At 38.6% G+C, this 17,888-nt stretch overlaps 1 protein-coding gene across 1 annotated transcript; it reads right to left on the reverse strand.

Annotated features, from left to right (window-relative positions):
- Positions 1-13,019: 13,019 nt before the first annotated feature.
- LOC136267718 (protein NLRC5-like) lies at positions 13,020-16,160 on the reverse strand. Its single transcript, XM_066062869.1, has 5 exons — positions 16,078-16,160; positions 15,900-16,024; positions 15,534-15,794; positions 15,420-15,485; positions 13,020-15,370 (listed from the first exon to the last, which is right to left on the reverse strand). Exons 2-5 carry the CDS (start codon positions 15,949-15,951, stop codon positions 13,137-13,139), a joined length of 2,613 nt encoding a protein of 870 aa, XP_065918941.1. The 5' UTR covers positions 15,952-16,024; positions 16,078-16,160; the 3' UTR covers positions 13,020-13,136.
- Positions 16,161-17,888: the final 1,728 nt, after the last annotated feature.

Here is a 17,888-nt window from a genome sequence, read left to right on the forward strand (position 1 = left end):
GTCAAGTGTTCTATTGGATATATCCAGTAGTGTTCCTATCACTTTCCAGTCTGTAGCATAATTTGGAGTAATGTGTTGATAGAGATCCTTCAGTAGTGGAGTACTGGTAGCTGTAAAGAACAATAATTAATTATATTAACCGGAGATCAAATAATGTCCGGATACTGGCACCGCCCACTCTTTGATTCTCGGGAGAAGTGTTTAACTACACGTACCATATTCTGCTGTTCTGAACTGTTCTAGTCTCTTTCTGTTACTCTGATCCATGAGTGTGAAAGATTACAGCAAAGCTGCGATCGTTAACGGTTTCGTTCCCGTTAATTTGGCTTACAACTATCAGTTACTAAACAAAACACACGTGTACGCAACATGTCATACAATTCATGAGAGAATAATAACCACTCACCAGTTAATATTTCGTGTATAACGCTCCATTGATCACTCGAGTGGTTGCGCCACAAACGATTCTGCGAGATTTACAAATCTTTTCCTTATTTCAGTGAATTTTCTAACTTTTTGATTTCTTCGCCTGTCGGTACTCGGGTAGAGTAACTCACCTAAAATCGGACGGGCTCCAAAATCGGACGCAATTACTCGAGCTACAACAGGAATTTTTGAACAACTCATATGTCTTTAGATAGTTCAAGGCTGTGGGACTTTGGGCACCAAGTATCAGCTTTCTCGGCTTCTTTGTCTGGTGGCAGCAACCCTGCAAAGTCATTTCCGATTAATACGTATAATCGGAAAAAACAGTCGATTCACGGACACTTACCGTCTACATATCAGACTTGCATTCAATCAACAGTTTTCTACCTTAAAGTAGTAGAGTAACTCATCTACTTTCTAAATATCCCTGGTTTATTAAATCAAATCCTTTTAATCACGAATTACAAATCAAATAAAATGAGACGTCACTGGAGTAATATTCGCACCATAAATTTAAGTATACGGAAACTTGATAAAGTATACGTTGTTTGAGATACGTATACGGGAAATGTTCACCGTATACTTTTACAAACATCGTTTACTTCCGTATACTTAAATTCATAGAGCGATTATTACTCCAGTGACGTCTCATTTTATTTGATTTGTAATTCGTGATTAAAAGGATTTGATTTAATAAACCAGGGATATTTAGAAAGTAGATGAGTTGCTCTACTACTTTAAGATAGAAAACTGTTGATTGAATGCAAGTCTGATATGTAGACGGTAAGTGTCCGTGAATCGACTGTTTTTTCCGATTATACGTATTAATCGGAAATGACTTTGCAGGGCTGCTGCCACCAGACAAAGAAGCCGAGAAGGCTGATACTTGGTGCCCAAAGTCCCACAGCCTTGAACTATCTAAAGACATATGAGTTGTTCAAAAATTCCTGTTGTAGCTCGAGTAATTGCGTCCGATTTTGGAGCCCGTCCGATGTTAGGTGAGTTCCTCTATCACTTTTTTCACCCTATTTCATAACCCTACAGAACTTAGACAAAAAACGGTGAACCAAAAAGGCGAAAAAAAAAGTGCAATATTGAAGGGGATCGAACCCAGGATCCCAGTGTGATGGTCCAGTGTGCTACCGATTATGCTACCGCTGCTAGCTCCCTTGATTACCTTCTTTTGTATCTTATAAATGTGACTAACGAAATAAGCTGTATATAGTAAGAAGAACCTAACCCTAAAGGTGAAGAAGAAACCAAAGCTGAACTCTAACCCTAACGCTAACACTACTAGACGCTTCCCCTAAAGTCTACTACTCGTGGCAACTACTGGACGCTTCCCCTAAAGTCTACTACTCGCGGCAACTACTGGACGCATCCCCTAAAGTCGACTACTCGAGGCAACTACTAGATGCGTGCCCTAAAGTCGAAGAGAGAGAGCAACAACTACAGTAGGAAGTCTGGATGCTTTTGAGCTTAATATTACGTAAGGGTTATGAAAGGTGGTGAAAAGAGTAAAACCCTCGGTACTCCGAGCGGTTTTGGTTTAAAATTAAATGGCAAAGGGAACGTATGGAGCGGTCAAAGTGAGATCAGGATTGTATAGGGAGTCCACAAGAGTTGTAGTAGATTTGATTCTGGTATGGATAGCCATCCTTGAATATTGTATGTTTATATGCCAATTATTTCATGCACACACAATCTTATAAACAGTACATGAGGTTGTTAAAAAGGCAGTACACCAACCATACAAGTACTTTTCGTAAAATGTGACTGGATCTGCGAAAACTGGTCTTATCATCCAAGACAGGAAGTTCAATTTTTTCACACAAACAAAAAGCTTTATGAATGCACTATCTAATTTCACTGTCGCAGTCAAGTGATCTGCTTTTTCTAGCCGTTTTCTTTTTTTTTTCAAGCACAGTGGCAAGCCGTACGAGTGGTCTGGGGTCTTGATGGAGCCCTGGCCAACCAGGAGATGGCTGTGTGTGGCTGTACAGCTCTGTGGTATTGGACAATGACCTGTGCTGTAAATGTCCTTTCATTTTAGCTAGTTTTGAGCCCTAAATGGCCCATAACTTGGCCTAATTCATCCCAAATCATTCCTCTTCAATTTTAATAGCATCTTTCCCACCTTCCAGGCTCCCCACCTCCCACCCCTTTTGGTACTCGCCTGATACAGCCAACCTTGGTTTAAAAACTGTCTAAAATGGCCAGAAACTTGACTATTGAATGATGATCTGGAAGGTAATAAATTGTTGTAAGATGTATGCAAATTTGGTATGCGTAGCTACCATCATTACAGCACTCTGAATATTTAAACCAGTGTTTCTCGATGCAATATACAGGTTGGAGTTTACAGCACAACGTTTCTTTATTTGCGGCATTGTTTGGAATCATATGCTGAAACGATCGAAACACTCTAATAGAGCAGTTACCTGCTTAAAAATACTCTAATAGAGCAGTCAGATCACTAACTATCCCACTATACAGCTAGGGACCTGCATTAAAGTGTGCACAGTAATTTATGGACTATAGCATAGATTAGGTATACAGTATAGACTAGCTAAATCATCAACATTGAGAGTTAGCTACTCCCTTGAAACCATAACATTAGCTATAGCATGAATAGGTTTACAAAGGATTCTAATTAACTGATAATTCCTGTATATAGATGTGGGAAGTTGTACCTGCAACCTCAGAATAATCACATGATGGGTATGTGGTAGTTGTAGTGTGGAGGTGCCAAACATACCAGTGCTACATGTATACTCCCATCACATGACTTCTTATCAGAGGAAGTAGTAGGTGCAGTCTTCAAAGCCTATAATAGGCACTGTCAGTTAACTAGGATACTTTGTGATCATCAGTACTAACACTCTCCAGTATTTACTCTTGATTTAATGTTTAACTTGTATATTAATTTTAAATGAAGTAGGGCAATAAAAAGTAGTGAAACAAGAGATAAATGATGGTATTACAGGTGGGAAAATCCCTCATCATACAGTACAATGGTACTGTTATCACACTGTATAGTTGGGACCACAAAGGAGTAGGCGTGGCCCACAAAATAACATCACCCAGAAACCAGCCTAAATTTTCCCTGACAACAATGAGGCAGGTTTGGTTAGGTTAAACCAAGTTTTCAGGTCGACCCAAAATGTTTTCAACTAGTGATGTGCAATAATATTGATAGTGTGATAATCGTATCACAGTGGTTCATTATCGTGATATAATAATAGCTTGTGAGTATTGTGAACACCAATATTAGACATTCCTACCTCACTGAAATTACTCAAACAATTAAAATATCAATTTGTTTATTCAACTATGTATTCTAATTATTTTCTGAGATTGAACTTTGCTGTATTTTAGCAGGACATATATGCATTCAGGTATACAGGATGTGCCTTTACCCGTATTAATAGAAAATAAGTGCTACATTACAGGGGCGGATACAGGGGGGGGGAAGGGGGCTCTTGACCCCCCCTCCAAAAATTTTAGTATACCAAGATCGAGATACTCTAGTAGAGCAGTCACTCTAATAAAGCAGTCATAGTATTAGAACAGTGTGTAGTGAGCTATTTAAGGATTTTTATGTACTTTATCAGCTATAAATGTGTAGTTGGTGAGGTGGGCAGCTATTGTCAGCTGGCTGTGACCTTTTTTTTTTTGGTCTCACTTTATCAAACCAGAGACAATGTAGTGCCTCAGTTCATTTTGACCCTCCTTTCTATAAGTCTGGATCCGCCCCTGCTACATTATACATCTTATCATTTGGATTTACTATCGTGATAATTATCATATTGTGATGCAATTATGATTAATTGATATAGTTGCAAACTTATTATTGCATATCACTACTTTCAACAAGTTGCTATGGAATTTTTTTTTTTAATTATTTAACGAAATTTTCTAGTGATGACTGACTGACTGCCTGGCTGACTGCCTGACTGACTGCCTGATGTCTTCAGACAACCGTAACTCAATAATGGCTAAGGCTATGAGCTTGATTTTTTCACTGTTCGACATTGCTTTGGCCCAAGAGGTGCCTTTTGGCATACCACAGTACATACAATGCATTCTTCATGGACTTACCAGTGTCTTCCTTTGTGTCTCATTCATCTTTGCTGACAGCAAAAAAGTGTTGATTTGGCAGTAGCACGTGATGGCTTCCCTTCGTATTAATAGACTTTATTGTCTGTATTTTTCGTAGTGTTTATTTTGATTGCAGAGGTGCTTTTTGAACAGTTCTTGATTCATACTGCTGTGTAACAGGTTGAACATAGCCAACAGTGAAGCATAATAAATACTTTTCTTTTGAGACGATAATTGGTAACTGGGGCACGTGGCACCATTTCTTTCTTTTAGTATGCGTGGATTGTAGAGGTGCTTTTCAAACAGTTCTTGATGCGAAATGCTGTGTAACAGGTTGAACATAGCTGACAATGAAGCGTAATGGATACTTCACTTTTCAGAATTGATATAGCTGGGACACGTGGCACCATTTTAGATGTGCTTTACGTGGATTTGCCAGTCATAATAATTATTTACGAAAAAGTTAACAAACAAGCACACAGAAAAAATGGAATTTTCAACTAGAGTAGGGACCATAGCACATCGATAAAAAGTACTGAAACAAGTTGGAGTAGTGCATGATATTAAATCACAGTAAAACAATAAGATGTGTTATATCCCTACTGTGCTATAGCACATCTATATAAAAGTACTGAAACAAGCTGGAGTAGTGCATGATATTAAATCACAGTAAAACAATAAGAAGTGTTATATCCCTACTGTGCTCATGGAAATGCACAGTAGGGATATAACACTTCTTATTGTTTTACTGTGATTTAATATCATGCACTACTCCAGCTTGTTTCAGTACTTTTTATCGATGTGCTATGGTCCCTACTCTATAATTTTTCTGTGTACTTGTTTGTTATAACATGCTGATGTAGAGATGTCCCCACTGAGCTATGCTGTAATAGCATTATTCATCTCTGTGGCTGTATCTCAGCCAAGACAGAAACACAAACATTGGAAAAAGCGGTATTGCATAACGCCTCCTACACCACAATTATATAACTCAAATTAAAACTATTTGCAGGAATACACATAGAGGCGGGCGATAGCAAAGTTTTCACAAGACGATCGATAGTAATGAATATATCACAATGATGATATGTATCACGATAGTATCTAATTGACAGATCAGTAGTTAGCTGCTTGTACAGTTGAGAATTTTGTGAACAAACTTGCTAATTTATGCATTGTTTACACCTAATCATTGCTCCTTTATTTTGAAAATACAAGAATATGGTTCATGAATAGAACTACTTAGTAGTCATTTTGAAGTGTTACATCCATCACGATAGTGTAGAGGCTAAATATCATGATATGATTTGAAAATTTATATCGTGATACTCGATATTTTTTTACTATTGCCCAGCTCTAAATACACACACATAAAATAGCTAGTATATTAAAATTATCAATTTAAAAATGAAGTAGGGATCGAAGCGATAAAAAATAGTGAAACAAGAGATGAACAATGGTAGTTATTACAGCATAGCTCAGTGAGAAATCCCTACTTTGGCATTGAACACAAAATAGTTGTTATACCATACCAAAGTAGGGATTTAACACTGTAATAGCTACCATTGTTCATATCTTGTTTCACTACTTTTTATCGCTTGGATCCCTACTTCATTTTTTAATTTGATAATTTTTAATATACTAGTTTGTTTAGTTTTTTTGTTAAAGCATACAGCTAGTTATAAACATGTAACTGTTTTATTAGGATGACTGCTGTATTAGAGTATCTCAAGTCAGCCTGCAAAGATGCGTGCTTTCCCAAACAGGGGTGTGGTCATCGTAGTTTGGATTGATTATTAGACTAGAGTATCTACCAACTTGAAGGTGTGGTCACGAATACAGCTAGCATAGAAGGGGCATGGTCGTTGTGGTCTCGATTGATAGATCGATAACAGTAGAATAAAGAATGGGTGTGATCTTGTGAACTATTGTGGAGTAACGGTACCTTCGTACAGTAGCGTAGTCTAAGCACCTTAAATAATTTTGTGGCGTCTATTAAATATGCTGCTTATAAAGAAAGTGTTGATTTGGAAAATTAACGCCTTGGTATGGTTTCGTTGGATGAAGAAGAAGACAAGCAGCTTGATTGAAGACAAAAGAAAAGACAAGGCACACAGGTCGTGCACTTGTTCCCAAAAGGCACATCCCACCGGTGAGTTTGTTGTGGCGTAAAATGGTGACCGTTCCCTGCTTTGCTTGGGCTCTAGGCTTGCGACTGTGGTCAGGCAGTGAGTGAGTGAGTGAGCGAGGGAGGGAGTGAGCGAGTGAGGGAGCAAATGAGCGAGTGAGATGAAATTTCGAGTTTTGATGATTTCTTTAAAATTCTGTATCCGGCCGCCAGTAAGCATTTTCTTGTTTTTTAATGCTACATTTGATGTTAGATGGACTAATGTTATTCTGTAAAGGTGATTTTCGTTACGTAAGAAGTTTCTAAGCTGGTTCTAAAAGGCGGTATTTTTGGCGGCACTCGTCACTTTTGATGCAAACCCTACTTAAACAGTACTACCGTACTGTTTGATTAACCCACTGGCTGCTCCATACCTAATCATTTGGGCCACTTCTCTAACTGCCACATCTACTGATTACTGTAAATGATGGAAGTTTGGAGTGAAAAAGTTTGGTGAATCAAGGAAATTCACTACTAAAGCTTATTCACCAATCAGCTAATATAGTTCCATATTAGCTGCATGGTAAATTCGTCAAACTTTTGTCCGCCAACCTGCTTCACATGATGATTTGCCAAGTTTATTACAATAAGTCTCACTAAACTTTCATCATTTACTGTACTTCAAATTACTCACCCACCAGACTGGAAACTATAACTGAATATACACTAATAGATGTGGCGGCAAAACAAATAATATCCCCAAATTCAAATTGCTACTAGTATATTAAAAATTATGAATTTAAAAATGAAGTAGGAATCCAAGTGATAAAAAGTAGTGAAACAAGAGATGAACTATGGTAGTTGTTACAGCATATCTTGGTGGGAAATCCCTACTTTGGCATGGTATAGCATATTTTGTGTTCAATGCCAAAGTAGGAATTTCCCACTGAGCTATGCTGTAATAGCTACCATCATTCATCTCTTGTTTCAGTACTTTTTATCGCTTGGATTCCTACTTCATTTTTAAATTCATAATTTTTAATATACTAGTTTGTTTAGTTTTTTGTTAAGGCATACAGCTAGCTATAAACATGTGACTGTTCTATTAGGGTGACTGCTGTATTAGAGTATCTTGAGTCATCCTGCAAAGATGTGCACTTTCCCAAAAGGGGCATGATTTCGATCAATCTCAAGTCAGCCTTCCAACTTGAAGGTGTTGATACGGAAAATTAACACCTCGATATGGTTTCGTTGGATAAAGAAGAAGACAAGCAGCCTGATTGAAAATAATGGAAAAGACAAGGCACAGAGGACACACACTCGTCGGAACCCTAAAAGGCACATCCCACTGGTGAGTTTGTTGTAAAATGGTGGCCGTGCACTGTTTTGTTTGGTCTCTAGGCTTGTGACTGTGGTCAGACAGTCAGTCTAAAATTCAAGTTTTTGGGGATTTTTAGAATTCTGTATCCAGGCACCTGTAAGCATTTTGTTGTATTTAATGCTGTTTTATGTATTATATGGACTAGTACTATTCCGTAAAAGTAATTTTAGTCTCGTAAGATATCTCTAGGATGATTTTTAAAAGCAGAAGTTTGGGCGGCGTGCAAATTTTTCACCTGGATTCCTAGGTATGACCATACCATTTGATATACACTTGGAAACAGACCCCCTACCCCAAGGTACCAAATGAAGACCCCAAATTTTATATAACTTCCATTTTTGTATCCTTACCCAGTATAGCTCGGTGACTACTTTGGCATTGAACAAAATGATTGTTGTAACATGCCATTGTAGGGATTTTCCCACTGTTACAGTAATGCCATCATTCAGCTCATGTTTGACTACTTTTTATTGCTTGGATCTTTAAAATATTAATATGTGATGTTGCGCTTAGGCAGCACCGTACAGCAGTCACTCTAATAGAGCAGTCACACGTATTTAAATAACAAACACCAAACAAACTACTATATTTCACTCACAGGAATCGCGAGCAAAACAGCTGCCACACCCCTAAATTAGTGATTTTTTAAATCTCGAGCAAATTTGCATTTGTGAGCGAGTGCAAAATTGCATTTGGGCAGTACTGTATTAGAGTATCTCAAACTTTTTGCAAAGGGGTGGGCGGCACCAGACTAGGTGTGGCTTACAATTAGCAGCACATGCATGCATGATCATGTGATCTGGGGATCATTAGTCGTACCACAGTGAGTGTAACACATCACAAGCTAAGAGTGTAGTTGAGAGACAAATAATTAACACAAGGTGAAGCTGATCACGATCATGAGTACTACGTGTATATCATACAGTATGATAATTAGTCTCCCTTGGCCAGACCACTTTTTCTCCCACAGTGGTTATCAATTAGAAAGTTCCTGACCCTTTTTAGAAGATACTTTAGTAAAATTTAGTTACAAACATTTAGAGTTGAAATCCTTAAAGACTACACAAGTTTGCATGGGCATTGGTGACATACCCCTTGAACAAACAGACTACAGGGTACAACCACTAATAAACTACATAACTACAATCACTTTACATGCTACTACAACTACAAGGAGGGGAATACAATTAACTTAAGGAAAAGGAGATTGTCATCAATATCAATGTCCTGAAGTGCCCAATATCTCAAAATCATTCTGGCTTTGTTCAACCATAGATTTTAGAGGCATAGCACTACACACCTCTAAAATCTATGGTTCATAACGCAACAGAAAGTTGCTGAAGCAGGGGAGTATGCCAGGGCATAGCTGTAAGCTGAAGACAAAAAAGGTATTGGTTTAATTTGATTTATTATTTTAGCTCCTTGCAATCGGCTAAGCTGTTCTTTCTTGCAGGAGTGGTAACAACACTTATAGTCACAAAATACAAAACAAGACATTGCTATATAAGGTAACTACCTGCTGACAACAGCTGCCCTCCACCAACTATATTTATAACTACACACTTAGCTTGCTACACTGCTTCTCTGAATACTGTGACTGCTCTATTAGAGTATCTTGATCTTGACTGCTCTTTTAGAGTATGATTCCCGGAGCTACATACCATTTGATACATGTTGTACGTTTTAACTCTATAACAATTTACTATAGTTGTAGTTTTAATTTTCTAAAAGTATATTATTATAGCTATACGTAGTTCTTATTGTCCCTTCAGCTCACTATTAATTATTCCAGCTTCATTTCTCTAAAATTGCTTCCAATGTTAATCTTGGCACACACATACTATACATTTCAAGTTTCCCTGGGTAATATCCTGACAAGTTAGCCAGAAATTCCTGTAGCTTTCCTCTTTACTGGCACTTTGTCACACAAGTCCTCTCTTTGCTTTAACTGTTTGGACAATCATGGCAATATACAGCACAAAATGTACTTACTTCAAACACTAGGTGTACCCCCGGTCTCAGGTTATGCTATGTGTGTAAAAATTATCCACTGCTAGGAACCTATGCAAAAATATTTTGAGTAAAGTGAAATGGCTAGATGCCTAAAGTGCTAAATAGCAAAGGCAGTGATGGCCCTCGAGCTTGGGTGTACATATCAGACACCCCAAAAATCAATCCCACAATCGAAAGTTCCTGGCGTGTGTTGAAACATAATGATGTAGGAATAACATTCTGAGAGCTATTTGCCCACGCAATGGAAACCACAATCGATCATCAGATGCTAGTGTATCATTTTATGGGGTGAGTGATCTGTACTTCTTTCACCTATCAGGTAAGTGTGCCGTGATCACTCATACCACAACTGTATTGGGATTTTCTGATATATACACCATTACCCCTCAGGGTTCATGTGTATATATCAGCAAGATCCCTCACAGCAGTGGTATAAACATTATATACGTATCACCTGGTGAAGGGATCTAGATACTTTGACACCTTATTAAGTGTCTGGATTATGTAAGTGTCCACATTAACAGGTTCCAGTGTACAATGCTATAATATTTAGTACATAAACTGACTTGGAAAATCAGGACTTCACTATGACACTAGTAGTTGGTACAGGTGCACTTTAATAAAATTCTTTCAAACAGTTTTGTGTGCTGCAGAACATTGTGCAGTATTGTATAGAGCTAAGCTATACCCACTGCATGATGTGTCTACTTTTTCACAGACACGTGCTGGTAACATTGTCTAGATTGTGGGTGGAAGAATCATGGAGGAAAATAGGTCAGTGTTTGTGTGTGTTTGTGTGTGTAACAACTTCTAACTGTCCATGTCACATAAAGAATGAAGTTCAGGTGGTGTTCACATGTTTTCCTTTGAGACACAATACAATTTCATAAGTCCACGACTGATATAAATAATAGTGCACTAGTTGTGTGATGGTTAAAATATTTCACATGGAACTGTAGAAAAATCAAATGGAGGCTCAATAAATATTTGGTTCTATATATTTCGTTTATGTTTTATGATGGTTTGAGGAAAAACACTGCCGTTATATATGAAGATATAATGAGTAGTATGCAACATGTCATTTGTGACCGTCTCAGCAAAAACCAGTCTAGTTTGCACAAGCATATACACATGTGTATTGAGAAAAATGAAATTTTAAAAAGTGGTGAAATTATGCGTGTTAAAAAGAAATTTTTATGCAAGTTATAATCGAGCCGTTACTCAGGAAAGGAAATGTTAAATCGATTAAACCATCTTATTCACCTACTCATGGGGAGTTCGAAAATCTTTATTTCATTTCTGTAGCCCCCATAGCACGTGTGTTTGTTTACGATGCAGTAGACGTAAACAAAATCATTGCCATTTCTTCAATAAAACTGCCTTCATACACCTATGCACAAGTGACTGCAGGGCTAAAACTATACCTTGGCTGATCTGCCAATCAATGGTGAACACTGTAAGCCAAATCCCAACTTTGTAGACTAATCCAAATGAAAATTATGGCTGGTAATGTGAGCACCTGTAATTTATTTTTAGTATAGTCACTTACAAATCAATTTCCTTGCTTTTCCTACTTTCTAGCACTGTAATTCCAAATTTACTCACCATAATTGACTGAAATTTTGGTGAACCATTCCTTGGACTATGCAGATATGCTGAGAAAATAAAAAGAAATTCATAAGTTGTGTGAACTAGATGGGTTTTCGCTGAGACGGTCACATATGCAATGTGTAATTACTTATAGTAGCTGCTTGTAACGGTGTGTGTTTATTGTAAAAAATATATTAGACTTCCACAATGATGACATGTGGCAGTGACCAGTTCATCACTAACAGAAAACAACTGCAAATAATTGTCCATACTGTAGACATGGAAAACACCTTTCTTTATAATACTTTACAGGATCTTACATAATTTCATTATGTACCAATTCATGTGGGCTTATCCTACCCCTTGAATTGTTGTCATTCTGGAAAAAACAACAACTTGAAATTGGTTAGGTTGTGTTTGAAAACAGAGATTGTGGTTAACACTCCTACACACTGATAATGTATGCAGTGTGTTTGACCAATCAGATTGCAGCAGGAATTATAGCCAGGAGCTGTTTTAATACATTTGGTAGTGCATCACACTGTGGGGGTACATGCAGTTACTGAAATGATTTAAAATTGCTATAGATTTATGTAGGCTATTATGAGATGGTAGGCTATTATGTTGTTGGTTGGTGTTGTTGTTAACCTGCAGCTGGAGCAGCTATAAAGTGAGTGATAAATTGTGTAGTGTAGACTCAGAGGTGGAGACTGAGCATTGTTCAACTGAAGTTTGGGAAATGTTTGTTTGCGTTGCGAAAAATTATTGCAGCTCTGGCTTTGTTGCCAACTGAAAAATTGCTTACTTTTGAAGTTTCGTGCTGAAAACCTCCTTTGCTAGCTGAGAAAAATTTGCTAGAAAAAATTTAAGTTTTCATTGTAAACGTTAAATATCCGGAGAACTGCACAGCTGAGTTCTTTTCTTCAAATTTGCAATTTTTCTTGTATACCCCTAGTATCCGGACATCACCGGTGTCACCACATGAAGTGTTTCTTGTAAGTGTTAAAATGGCTGACCTCCTAGCTGTGTAGCCAACTAACCAGTTTAGCTATGGCTGGAGTTGGTGTAGTGTTACCATGCAGCAGCCGGCTAGTTTGATCCATTCTGCTCTACTCCATCTCTGAGCAACTGTCACGAGGGAAGCTAGTCTGGTAACATATTCTAACAAGTCCACACATTTCCATTTCTGCCCACATCCTTTAATGGAACTGACACAAAATTTTCATCAAGGCTATTATTTCCACCTCATGGATTTGTAAATCTGCAAAATTTTCAGTATTGTATTAGTGAGTTTGTTGAAGTGTCTTGCTCAAGGTTTTCAGCCATAAATGAATAATAACCGCCCGCCATCATCATTTTAGGAAATGTTTGAAATGACAATCAACTTGATTTGGTGTTAAATAAAACAATTCTTATCAACTTTTACAACTGATAAAATAACAACACGTGTGTGGCGGGATAATAGTTGTAAAATAGTACAACAACATAAACTAAACTGAACTACTAAAAGTGTTACCATCAGTAAACTGTTAGCTTCTCTTGTATTCCTTGACTTCTTCTCTTTGTGTTGATTTCTTGTTCTATTGATCTAATTGCTGGAGGGTAACTGGGAACATATAGCTCTTGTAGCGTATTATTGCCCCTCAGGGCTTGTAAACTTCTTGTCATGGCTTCCCTACTAATGGGGTTGCCACTCATCCACAGCACCACTAGTGACTTGTTGGTGGTTAGTAATGTAAAGACATCAGCCACATCATCAGTAATGGCGTTGTAGCTAATGTCGAGCTCCTTCAACTTGTTAGTATCCTTCACTGCAGTGAATAGTGTTCTTGCTGCAATGGAGGATAATGAGGTATTGTTCATGATCAGTCTTGTTAGCATAGAGGAGGGATGGGTCAACATGGTGTAGAGCTCTTCACTCTCCCCAATTGTGTCGTTACCACTAATCCACAACACTTCTACTTTGCAGCTGAGGACAATGTCACTGACGAAGGAGGAGGATGAGTTGGTGAGGCCATTATCCATCAACACCAAGTTGGTGATGGTGACGTCATTGTTAATTAGGTGTTTGTGCAAAATGTGAAGGCCGCGATCTTGGATATAGCAGCTGGTCAAGTAGAGCCACACCCACTGCTTGTGGGAAGAGGAGGTGAGGAAGAGTGACACACACTCGAGATCAGTAGCTGATAGTCTAGTGGAGCTAAGATAGATTTCTTTCTTATTGAAGATTTCTGCCTCTTCAATGGATTTACACATTCGATAGTCTCGTGCGTCATGGAAACAGCGGAACAGTCTGAAACATTTTAATTGCTCACGAAGGAATTTGTTGGAAATGGCGATCTTGTCGTCTCCACCAGACAGGAATTTCTTGAAGGAAGATCGTTGTCCATTGCTAAGTGTGATATAAATGGAGAACATGTTCGCGTGAATATCGCTCCAGAATTGCTCGCGAAGAAGACGATACTCTTCGTCTGGTCGAAGGTCAGTTATAATATAGTTAGCCGCTAGGTATTCCTGTATAGTTAAATGGAGGAAGTTAAATGTCGTTGTTTCTCCTGTTAGGCCGAAATGTTGTACAGCTTGTAGCAAACCAAACCCATTAATACCCTCAGGGGTAGCTATGACGTCTGGGCATGCAGCTTCGATCTCTTCATAAGTAAAAACTAGTTGGTTGTTATTGAGTGCTTGCAATGCTAACTTGGAAAGTTGTTTAACTATTTTACTGTATGGCTCAGGCAGGTCAGCTAGCTGCTTGATGTCGTTTTTAAGTGGACAACCAGATTTGGCAAGATGTCGACAGATGGTGAGACAGATGAAGTGATGGTATATACTGGAAGAATCACTGGGAAGGGGAATACCCATTTTATACAGGAAAAGCAGGATTACTATGTTAAACGGCACCAAACAGAGGCTGCTGATAGTGAGATGGTCTTGCAAGTAGCGGGTAAGCTTTTCAATACTTTGTGGTTGTCCCTTTAAAGACTGTTCAATGTAGAGAGACTGTTCCTCCTTGGTGAAACCTAAGATGTCAACTTTGATGGTTGCTTGTTGTTGGAGGGACACTGAGGCATGTGGACGAGATGACACCACTAATCCACAGAGAGGTAAAATGTTACGATTTATAATCTCACCAATTAAACTGTTTTCTCGTAGATGTTCTGGAAACTCGTCAAAGCCATCGAAAAGAAAAAGTAGATGTTTTCCGCCATTTTCAAACAGGTAATCACTACATGCAGCCGCAATTTCTTTAGCTCTCCTGTCTCCCTTGCAGAATGACAGAAGAAGGTCACTGATTGATGTAGCTTGTTGAACAATGGGGTCACGTAGACAGACTAATACTAACAGTGTAAATGTTTGTAACAATTGTTGTTTACCCCACCTGTAAGCTATTTCACGTAACAATACAGACTTGCCAATGCCTGGTGCACCCTCGATCATAATAAATTGTGGATCTTCTCGTTCTTCTAGGGGGGCTAAAATCTTTGTCACCTCTTTGGTCACTTTACTAACATGTGAAGCATGGTCATCTAGCTTAGTGTGGACTAACTGTTCAGAAGTAACATCACCTTTGTGAACTAGTTTAGCAACTTCAACAGCTTGGTCCATCCTCTGTTGTCCTTCATGATGGACTAGCAGTAGTGGCGTAAAGCTGTGGGGCTGACCTGGTGGCCATGTATCCTTGTCAGCCCTGAACCGTGCTTGTGCGTTAGTTGTGGCCACCCTGTTAGATAACATCGAGACTTCCTCAGCTCCTACAGGACAGACAACAAGGTATATCATAGAATACACTAGACACTGTACCTTTGACAGTTAACTTGTCATGATGGACAGGCTGTACCTTGCTAGCTACATCTTCACCAGTCACAACTATAACAATACACTAACTAGCTTGTTACTACTACAATGGTCAGTCACCTTTCTCAGTAGCTTGATCACTGGACACAGCAGGTGACTGGATGACACTTAGGAGCTTATTCCAACTAGCAGAGGGCTCCACTTCAAGCCACTTCTCCAACATTTGATTACAGCACCATTTGACGTTAGTAGGATAACCAGCCTCTATACTCTTCAATTCTCCACTGGGTAGACCCAGTAGTGTTCCTATCACTTTCCAGTCTGCAGCATAATCTGGAGTGATGTATTGATAGAGATCCTTCAGTAGTGGAGTACTGGTAGCTGTAAGGAATAATAATTAATTATATTAACCGGAGACCAAATAATATCCGAATACTGGTACCGCCCACTCTTTGATTCTCGGGAGAAGTGTTTAACTACACGTACCATATTCCGCTGTTCTGAACTGTTCTAGTCCCTTTCCGTTACTCTGATCCATGAGTGAAAGATTACAACAAAGCTGCGATCGTGATCGGTTTCGTTCCCGTTAATGTGGAGGGCGTGACTTACAACTATCAGTAAACACATGTGCACGCAACATGTCATACAGAGAATAACCACTCACCAGTTAATATTTCGTGTGATAACGCTCCAGTGATGACCACTCGAGTAGTTGCGCCACAAACGATTCTGCGAGATTTACAAATCTTTTCCTTATTTCACTCGATTTCAGTGAAATTTCTAACTTATTGGTTTCTTCGGACAACGACACCTGTCGGTACGCCAGGCGGTTCTGGTTTAAATGGTAAAGGGAACGTATGGAGCAGTCAAAGTGAGATCAGGATTGTATAAGGAGTCCACAAGAGTTGTAGTAGATTTGATTTGATTGTTAACTGGTATGGATAGCCACCCTTTAATATTGTATGTTTATATGCCAATTATTTCATGCACACACAATCTTATAAACAGTACATGAGGTTGTTATAAAAAGGCAGTACACCAACCCATACAAGTTCTTTTTGTAAAATGTGACTGCATCTGTGAAAACTGATCTTAGGCCTCTATTTGGTGATTATTAGTTTCTCATCCACTGCCCGCATCTGTCTTAGGCTACCGCATGATAAGGCCACTCCAATTGGTAATTATGTTTCTGGTCCACCGCCCGCATCCTTTTTTGGAGAATGTGAAATTTCAGAAATACATTTGGAAAATGCCCGCATCAAAATTGGGCTGCAACAAAAATACTAAATCAAACTGCTTAAGTATAATAATTTGCCTTTTAGCTATGTGTGAAAACCTGCAATAAATGGGCATAGTGCATAGTACAGATCAATATACTCTAATAGAACAGTCAGTAAATTACAATTCCCGGGTAATGGAACAGTAATAGGGCAACCCAATTTTTGACTCAGAAGGTTGCTATCGATGTTCAACATGGCAATGCTGCTTCTGTAATGGCAACAATTCCATCATCACAGGATTGGGCAGAGTTTGCCTCTCTGTCCATTGTTTGATCGTGAAGACCTTTTGTTGTATTATTGGTTTATATTATTTTTAAAGGCAGCTATATTCAATGATAAAATTTTTTTTTTAAATCACAAAAGTACTCTAACTGAGCAGTCACTTCATTGTTGCTTTGTTGCTGAATTCCGCCTGCCCGCATCTAAGACTAAACTTCAAATTACCAGAAACATAAAAACAAATTGGAGTGGCCTAAGCCATTATTTACTCTGTGCATGCTCAGAAGAACACGTGATACCAAACCATCATAATTTTTTATTGAAACACAATGATGTTTTTAAATTAACACTACAGTGTGCCAGGAGTGCCTTGGCAAATTGCTGCAGTGGATTCTATTTTCGACTGTTTTTCAAGTCAACTGAAATCCTGCTAGCTCAATAGAGCATGATTGCAATTAAAAAACCAACGTTAATTTGTGGGAGGAAAGAAGGAGAATTTGGACAAGGTCTGTACATCATTGTATTAATATTATAATGGCCTAATGGTAATGCCCTCCCGCCCGCAGCATAATAATTAGAAAGACTGGATAAGAAACTAATAATCACCAAATAGGGGCCTTATCATCCAAGACAGAAAGTTCGATTTTTTTCACACAAACAAAGCTTTATGAATGCACTATCAGATTTCACTGTCACAGTCAAGTGGTCTGCTTTTGCTAGCTGTTTTTTTTCAAGCACAGTGGCGAGCCATACAAGTGGTCTGGGGTCTTGATGGAGTCCTGGCCAACCAGGAGATGGCTGTGTGTGGCTGTACAGCTCTGTGGTATTGGAAAATGACCTGTGCTGTAAATTTCCTTTCATTTTAGCCAGTTTTGAGCCCTGAATGGCCCATAACTTGGCCTAATTCATCCCAAATCATTTCTCTTCAATTTTTAAACAGCATCTTTCCCACCTTCCAGGCCCCCAGTCTCCCACC

Source organism: Dysidea avara, chromosome 9 (assembly GCF_963678975.1).
Source record: "Dysidea avara chromosome 9, odDysAvar1.4, whole genome shotgun sequence".
Taxonomy (NCBI): Eukaryota; Metazoa; Porifera; class Demospongiae; order Dictyoceratida; family Dysideidae; genus Dysidea; species Dysidea avara.